This window comes from Oncorhynchus gorbuscha, linkage group LG04 (genome assembly GCF_021184085.1).
Source record: "Oncorhynchus gorbuscha isolate QuinsamMale2020 ecotype Even-year linkage group LG04, OgorEven_v1.0, whole genome shotgun sequence".
Classification (NCBI taxonomy): domain Eukaryota; kingdom Metazoa; phylum Chordata; class Actinopteri; order Salmoniformes; family Salmonidae; genus Oncorhynchus; species Oncorhynchus gorbuscha.
The window spans coordinates 81,396,683-81,405,611 of NC_060176.1; the positions used below are offsets into that span (position 1 = coordinate 81,396,683).

The 8,929-nt window shown below is 44.0% G+C and overlaps 1 protein-coding gene across 1 annotated transcript; it reads right to left on the reverse strand.

Annotated features, from left to right (window-relative positions):
- Positions 1-1,378: 1,378 nt before the first annotated feature.
- On the reverse strand, positions 1,379-8,088 carry LOC124034717 (endothelial lipase-like). Its single transcript, XM_046348203.1, has 10 exons — positions 7,809-8,088; positions 6,219-6,403; positions 5,920-6,099; positions 4,925-5,036; positions 4,255-4,479; positions 3,765-4,007; positions 3,137-3,257; positions 2,617-2,847; positions 2,226-2,333; positions 1,379-2,077 (listed from the first exon to the last, which is right to left on the reverse strand). Exons 1-10 carry the CDS (start codon positions 7,897-7,899, stop codon positions 2,065-2,067), a joined length of 1,509 nt encoding a protein of 502 aa, XP_046204159.1. The 5' UTR covers positions 7,900-8,088; the 3' UTR covers positions 1,379-2,064.
- Between the last annotated feature and the right edge of the window lie 841 nt (positions 8,089-8,929).

Here is an 8,929-nt window from a genome sequence, read left to right on the forward strand (position 1 = left end):
GCTCCAGTTTCAACTGTTCTGCCTTACTATTATTTGACCATGCTGGTCATTTATGAACATTTGAACATCTTGGCCATGTTCTGTTATAATCTCCACCCGGCACAGCCAGAAGAGGACTGGCCACCCCACGTAGCCTGGTTCCTCTCTAGGTTTCTTCCTAGGTTTTGGCCTTTCTAGGGAGTTTTTCCTAGCCACCGTGCTTCTACTCCTGCATTGCTTGCTGTTTGGGGTTTTAGGCTGGGTTTCTGTACAGCACTTTGAGATATCAGCTGATGTACGAAGGGTTATATAAATAAATTTTGATTTGATTTTGATTTGATTCAGTGGTTTTTATTTATTTTGTACAATTTTGTACATTGTAGAATAATAGTGAAGACATCACAACTATGAAATAACACACATGGAATCATGTAATAACCAAAAATGTGTTCAACAAATCAGAATAAACTCAGCAAAAATAGGAAACGTCCCTTTTTCAGGACCCTGTCTTTTAAGGATATTTCGTAAAAATCCAAAACACTTCAGAGATCTTCATTGTAAAGGGTTTAAACACCGTTTCCCATGCTTGTTCAATGAACCGTAAACAATTAATGAACATGCACCTGTGGAACGGTCGTTAAGACACTAACAGGTTACAGACGGTAGGCAATTAAGATCAGTTGACCTTCATGTCTTAAAGTAATGAACACTTACCGTTTCTCTTGGCTCATTTGAGCAGTTCTTGCCATATGGGTGTGGTCTTTTACTAAATAGGGCTGTTCTGTATACCAACCGTACCTTGTAACACAAGTGATTGGCTCAAATACATTAAAGAAATTCCTCAAATTAACAAGGCACCAGTTAATTGAAATGCATTCCATGTGAATACCTCATGAAGCTGGTTGAGAGAATGCCAAGTTTGCAAAGCTGTCAAGGCAAAGGGTGGCTACTTTGAAAAATCTCAAATATATTTTGATTTAACACTTTCTTGGTTACTACATGATTCCGTGTGTTTTATTTTATAGTTTGTCTTCACTTGTATTCTACATTGCAGTAATCTTAATACACCTGCAAAAATGTCTAAAAACCTGTTTTAGCTTTCTCATGGGGTAGTGTGTAGATTTAGGATTTACATGTGCAGAAAGTTAAGGGGTCTGAATTCTTTTCAGAATGCACTGCAAGTAGACTTAACATGGACCTAAGTCATTAAGTCAACATAGTCACTACACTATGAACATTTTGGGGCTTAAGTTAGAGCAACTCAAAATGGGTGCCATATTTTAGTAGTGCTCTACTCAGTAAACCTTGTAATTTCAAGTATACTTAAGAGCCAAACGTCAGACCACACCTTGGTATGGCCATCCAGCCAAAGATAAAAAGGACAAAACAGAATTAAAAATAAGTGAATTTTAATTTATTTAGGAAAAAAAACAAAAATGTTAGTTACATTATATACACAAACTACTATGGTACACAGAAGTCACAATGCAGTGAAAGATCATGTGAATGCAGACAGTCACCCTCCTTCAGTGATACAGTGTAGTCACGTTAATCTCAGTCGGCTCGCTCTACCCAAAAGAGCTCACACACACACCACGGTCATACTACACAAATAACAAAAAGACATACACTCAAAACGCAAGCAGACAAAATACTGCAACTCACAAATATTAAACAATTCAAATGTAATGTGCGTCAGTACAGGCTGTACTTGGGGGTTGATAAATAAAGCTCGGTCTTGCAGTGCTTCCATTCTTCATAAATTAATTAAAAAATATACAGTAAAGAGACTAGGTTTGTTGGGGAATGTCCGATAAACACATTTTAACACCATTTTCCTAATCCGAGTCGACTGCCAGTCTGCACAAAGAAACACTTAAGAATCGTCAAGACAGTCCTGACAGACAGTACAATTAAGGACCGCCCCAAACCCTCCCGTCGTCCCATTTGACAGAGACCGGAGTCATGAGAGCATCAGTAACCAACGGAAACCATCCCAGGAGCTCAGACGAAGAGGTGGCGGTTCTTTCTTCCCGCCGTGGGGTTCCCATGGTGACGTGTATTGATCGTTGAACTCCTGAATCCTTATGTGTGTAATCTGTCAACAAATAATATATATCAGAACAAGAGGAACAATCAGACTGACAATTTCAGGGCCTAATGGTTTAAAGTAATAACGATTTATACAGAGTCAAATAAGACACCGTTAGGGAATTCAACAAAACACTATTTTGAATGGGCTGTACCTTTTGTTACTGGGTTTTACCTCCCAGCCATCGCGACACTTTACATACGTGATCCCCTGTCCTGGAGTGATCTCAGTCAACGAGGGGTCCTGGGCACAGAACGTGAACCTACACAAGCACAAACAAGGAAAAATGGTCAATATGAGAAGTGGAAGACAACACAAAAAAAAACAGGCAAAGAGTAAGACGCCTAACTAAATATGCCAAAGTCCCAGTTTATGACGTGACAAGAACAAACAAAGTATAATTGACTAATAACAATATCCCAGTTTATGAGTTTTATCAAATCAGATGGTCGCCGTGGTGACTACCAACCACCCAATGGAATTACAACTAGCATTTCTAAAAAAAAAAAAAAAATGGCTGCCGCTGTTCTCCCACCCCAACTTACTTCTTCTGCGTTTCTCCACACTTGACACGGATCCTACGGACCTCCAACACCTGGTTGGTGGGCTTGCTGCTGCTCTTCCAGTCCCAGAAGTTCTTCTTAATGTTTTTCCAGAAGGACCCGAAGGACTCAGACGCCCCCTCCCAGCTCAGACGGATCTTCAGCAGGTCCCCAATGTCATCCTCGGTGAAGACCAGGAAGGTGTTGGTCAGGTTCAAACCCACTTTGTTAGGACTGGAGGGGGGGGGGGGCGACACACAAAAGGGTCAATCACAGGTCATTTACAAACATCAAATAGTTTTCACTTATTTACTATTAAGTGAGAAGTTAAGGGCTTGATCAAAACCCACACATTCAAATGAGCAGCACCACAATCCTAACTTAACCCATTCAGTAGAGGTTTTTTCCCCACCCCCAACACACTAGCTTTGAGACCTAGTACAAGTCACAATATCGGTGCAATATTTCTACTCAAGACCTATCATCTAGGGTTAGGTCTAGTCTAGTAAAACCATGTACTCACATGTCTACATGCAAGTCTTTGCTGTCGTTGTGAGCGCCATAAAGTTTCACGTAGAAGGTCGGGTCAGCATTGTCAGCCTGCTTTCTGTTGAACACATGCATCTTCATCTGATAATGGATCCCTAGGAGGGACAAACAGCCCAAGAGGGTTAAAAATCAATTCCATCAACACTAGGGGCAAAGATGTAATTTATACAGGAGATTACAGTAGCTTTATGACTGCAAGGTGTGTCAAAACAAGTTGAGATATCAGTACCAGTAACCAAGAGATAAGAAACAAAGCATTACAGATTTATAACAGCAGGAGGCTTTAAACCCAGAGCCCGCTGCTTTAAACCCAGAGCCCGCTGCTTTAAACCCAGAGGAGGAGGCTTTAAACCCAGAGGAGGAGGCTTTAAACCCAGAGCCCGCGGCTTTAAACCCAGAGCCCGCGGCTTTAAACCCAGAGCCCGAGGCTTTAAACCCAGAGCCCGAGGCTTTAAACCCAGAGCCCGAGGCTTTAAACCCAGAGCCCGAGGCTTTAAACCCAGAATACACTAGTAAGTTAAAGAAAAGGAGGAAAAACTAGAATCTGGTTACAGTTTGTTGGAACCACGAAACCAACCATAGGGCTACAAAACACAGCTCACCTCCGAAGGGTGTGTCGGCGCGGGTCTTCAGGTACATCTTGCTGTTGCGCCTCTTCCTCGTCTTCTTGGCGTTGTAACCCATCTGGTTGCAGCGGTTCTTACGACAGCTCAGGCAGATGCCCTTCTTGAAGCGTTCAGGGTCTGTGCACTGGTAGGCGAAGCTTGTGTGTTCCTTGCTAAGCAGAGAGTCCACAAATAGGTGTACGGCTCGCTCGTGCTCACACTTCATCACATCCATGAAGTCTGGAGAGGGAAGGACGGGTCAGATTAACTCAACAGCTAAACCAGTACGGTACTGTGTCCAAATTAAGGTTGCAGAATTCCCAGAGTTTCAGAAATCTTGTTTGGAGGATTCCTGGAACCAGGAGGGACTGTATATTACAAGAGAATCCACCAAGCGAGATTTATTAAAATAACTCAAAATAATTCAAAACTAAATTTGGGAAAGATTCAGAAGATGTTGGGTCTCCACGTCTCGGTGACTACTCACTTCCTCCGGAGGCGCTGGTCAGCACGCTGGTCAGGTCACAGCCCGGCTGCACGTCTCCTCCGTTAGGATAGATGTCGATGTCTCCGATAGGTTGCTGAATCCCTATGCTGACTCCCAGAGCCTCGCGCGTGTACGTATGCAGGACATCTACGAAGTCAGCGTCGTCCGAAGAGAGGCGCTTCTCATCCCCCACCCCCTCAAACATGGGCCCTGCCGGGTCTAGACCTATAGGAGAGATGGGAGAAACAGGAACGTCTCATTTGGTGGACAAGACAAGGGGTTGTGTCTAACATCTGTAGGCATACAGTCAATACAACCGAAACTATAGACATGTTAGCACATCAGTCACTCCATAAAGACGCGTTTGACGAGAGTTAGATATTTGACTATATGGAGCTTTACCCTAATGGGTCCTCGTTTCCTATTGGACGATATGGAGCTTTACCCTAACGGGTCCTCGTTTCCTATTGGACGATACGGAGCTTTACCCTAATGGGTCCTCGTTTCCTATTGGACGATACGGAGCTTTACCCTAATAGGTACTCGTTTCCTATTGGACTAGTATGGAGTTCGATTTACAGGAGCTTGGCACCGTGCCAAAGGGTCATGAGAGGTCAGAGTTTTAAAGGAGCAACAGTGAGTGATGTCATATCGCCGTCGAGCCACTTACCTGTGATTCGGCCAACGCTCCCTCGCACAAACGTGCCAGCGTAGCCCGCCACATGGGCCCCCAAGCTGTAGCCAATCAGGTGCACATTCTGCAAGGGCATCTGCTGTTCCTCCTATCGAAGACAAGACACACACACATCAGCTGCTGCTACACTGAACAAGACCTGGCCCTCGGCCAATAGCAGTCAGTCATTCCCTGGGCACCAGCCAATCCCAGCGGAGATAATGAGGGCAGAACACATTCCCGCTCTTCCTTCCATGCAACAGCACCTCTACCTTCTGCCTCAATCCACTCCCCCTATCCACTCCCCCTATCCACAGCCTGAACCCGCGTGTCAGCCGTGTCCTGATCTGGTTCAGGGGCCTGAATGAGACGTTGGATGCGTCCCAATACTGTTAAAAAGCCTCCTTTCCCCGCAATCATCCACCTGAACAGACTAGATGAGTACAAAGGAAAGCAAGTACAGTGGATTTGAGCTAAACCCAGTCTCTGCTTTTAGTGGAAGTCAAGTCACGAATGAGGGGAGAGGACTGGGAATGCAGCCATTGGCTCGTGATGAGCGATTCCAATCGCAAAACTAGATACAGGACAACTCTTCCTCAAGAGCATCTGCAGAGTGCCGACCAGCCAAATGGAAATGACAGAATACTCAGAACTCGTCAGAATTCTAGAATCCCAGAGTTCCCACCCACACCTGCAAAGGTTGCCAGCGGCTTCCCGGCTGTTCTGTTGCTAAGGGAAACCTCCCCTGCAAGCCAATCCTGCGCAACACATTACTACTACTGCAGTAGCCAGTTGGTTGGCTTGGAAGGGCGTTTGGCTACTCAGCTGTGCTCTAGCACACTGGACTCCATGTGTCCTGGGTCTGCTAAGCTTCTGGAGACAGTACTGTCCTCTTGTCAGTATTTGTAAGCCTGGAGATCAATTTATACAAACCAACTTCACCAATAGAAGACACCACATAACTATCAAGTCAATTCAAATCAATTACAAACCTGGAGCCAGTTGATGGTGGTGGCGACGCTGAGGCCAACTTGGTGGGTGTGGTTGACAGCGTCAGGGTAGAGCTGGTGGGCCATGGGCAGCCATTCAACGATGACTACGTTGGCCTCTGGCTCTCGCTGCATCATGGCCGCCACCAGCTTTCGCATCCAACTCTCAAACATCCCACTCATCTGGAGAGGGGGGGGGGGGTTCTCAAAGAGTGAGTGATCCTCAAACTGTCACACTTCTAAAAAAAACACAAAGACTCATTGAACTGTGTGAGGATAGTCGAGAAGGGAGTCTGTTTTACCGTCCAGCCGTGGATGATGAAGATGGTCTTGGCCGAGACGTTGAATCCACATTCCAGCAGACTCCTCTTCTCACCAGGCACCAGGATGCAGCCGTCCACGTCTAGGTCCAGACTCTTCCTCATGTTGTATGTGATAAGGTCATGGACCGTCTCATCCTCGCCACGGGGCACTTTAAACTCCTCATCTGAGAAAGAGAGAGAGAGGAGTGAAAGAAGAGGAAACAAGAGAGAGAGAGAGGGGGGGGGACATCAGTATTAGTATCATCTAGGTGCATCTCAGTGTTGTCCTGGATTCTTCATCTTCCATTCAGCGCACCAGCCTGGTGAAAGGAATATGGTGACTATCTATCAGGAGCTTTGCTTCACAGATCAACTGTGAAGGAGGAGAAGCAGTAAGGAGGAGAAGCTGTTACTGTAAAGCCATCTTTACCAATTATTTCTATGACAACGCCCTGAAATCACCTGTTAATGTAGTACAGACAGTGTAGTCTATACAGTTGAGCCATACAGCAGCAATGATATAAAAATAAAAATTAAACGCTCGGGGCGGCAGGGTAGCCTAGTAACCGAGAGGTTGCAAGTTCAAATCCCTGAGCTGACAAGGTACAAATCTGTCGTTCTGCCCCTGAACAGGCAGTTAACCCACTGTTCCCCGGTAGGCCGTCATTGTAAATAAGAATGTGTTCTTAACTGACTTGCCTGGTTAAATAACGGTAAAAGAAATATACAAAAATGGCTTACCGACCGCTATTAACCATTCTGATGGCCTAGTCACATTAACCCGATACGAGTAGGCCTGCTCCTTGTATAGTGTCCTTGTTATTTTATTACCATTGACCTTTTTCTTACTTTATTTATTAAAAACTCTGCATTGTTGTAAGCATTTTGCTTTCACCTACACGTGTTAAACTCCGCGCACAATGAATTGCTACCGTGGCCTTTCTGCGACTGGCGCACCGCCACATCTCCGCACTCCAGAGCTCCGCACTGTTTTACACCGGTCGTGATCGTACTGACACGCGAACACACGAACACTCAGGATATCTGCAGAGTTAAAGAGGGAAGTTGGTCCTACTGTCGTCAGGATAGTCATTCAGACATATATTCATATTTAGATCACTTTTTGGTACGACTGGCACATGAGCATAAATTCCTCTCGGGAACAGACCAGTGGAATTGTGGGTATTACATAAAATAGCTTTCATGTAAAAATGTAAAGATAAATCGGAATTTATAACATTGGAATTTAGACTGATCGCTTCGGCCTACTTTTAAATAGACTCGCGGGGCACTGACTGGGTTCTCAGTAAAACACGGATAAATCTGAACTTCTCGAGTCAATATGGAACCGGAGACGTGGCGTCTTGTCCGGGTTTTTGCGCCATAATGTTAACTCTTCCTAAAGACACTCAACTCACACGAAAACTGCCTTAAGAGTCATTGACCCTTTCTTCATGGTGTCTCTCCCTTATGACCCAAACTCCACTGGGTAATCTAGACTAATATTTTACATTTAGGGCAGGCTATCCGAATATGATTTTAAAAGAGACAAATAGAAATAATTTGTGATTAGATTTAATATACTTTTACCTTTGAAAACGGTGTTCTCGTCCGCTCCCGACACAAAGAAAGCAACTGCACAAAGTAAGAAATTCCACAACAAAAGAGTGCTATTTTTCATTTCTTCTTCTAAACAAAATAAATAAATGTAACGCGCGTTAGTTGTTCAGATAATAACTAGAAGGTTCACAGTTGGTGTTTTTCAGTGAGCCTGTCCAATGAACCAAGTGTTAATGAAAAGCCGGCGGCAGTGTTTCGTATGTGCCTCAAAACCGGTAGCAGCAGAGTGAATGTATGAACTTGCGTCAAGTTTCTCATTACAGATTTAAATACTTTCTCCTTTAGTCATCTGATCATCGGCAGATCGCTACGTGGGAATTCTAGGCCTGTAATTGGTCAAGCCCCCATTTGTTTACGTTTTAAAGGCGTGGCGAAGAAAAGGATGAATGAGTTTGTAGTAGGCTTCTCACATTGCTTCTTTTTAACCCTTTCAAGGGCGGTGTGTAAAGAACAAACCATGTGATTTGCACCTGTATGGCTTCGAGTATGTGGAGGAGCCTACACTGAGTACACAACTAGGCTACAGTGAGTCATGGAAGACAAATGTTAATATCTCAGTTACAACATGTCATAACCTGTAGGCACACAGCCGCATGCTTTTGTCTCTAAATCTTCAAGTCAAACTGGACCTCCCTTTGTCATTTACCCCATAGTAACCACTCACATGTATATAGGCTATGGTTTAACAGTCAAAACACTGAGAGATTAGGTCGATTTGTATTTTTGTTGTGTGTTTCAGAGAGTAAATGTTATTGTCTAATTGTGATGATCAATTATTCAACTTTAGAAGAATAAAAGTGCAACATGTAAAGTGTTTCATGAGCTGAAAAAAAATGTTTAAAAATCCCACAGAAATTTTCATAAGCGCAAAAAAAAAACATCTTTCTCTCAAATGTTGCACACAAATGTGTTTTCATCCCTGTTAGCGAGCATTTATCCTTTGCCCAGATAATCCATCCACCTGACAGGTGTGTCAAATCAAGAAGCTGATTAAACCTTGTGCTGGGGGACAATATAAGGGGTGTAGGGTGCAGTTTCAAGGTTCTAAGAAGGGTAGTACCAGGTTCTAAGAAGCATAACTAGGATAATTC

Excerpts from the sequence above, each read along its gene's own strand:
- LOC124034717 (XM_046348203.1), bottom strand. The coding sequence starts at position 7,899 with ATGAAAAATAGCACTCTTTTGTTGTGGAATTTCTTACTTTGTGCAGTT. Across the intron at positions 6,100-6,218 it reads TCATCATCCACGGCTGGACG|ATGAGTGGGATGTTTGAGAG; the intron begins GTAAAACAGACT and ends CCCCCTCTCCAG. Across the intron at positions 4,008-4,254 it reads GACCAGCGCCTCCGGAGGAA|ACTTCATGGATGTGATGAAG; the intron begins GTGAGTAGTCAC and ends TTCCCTCTCCAG.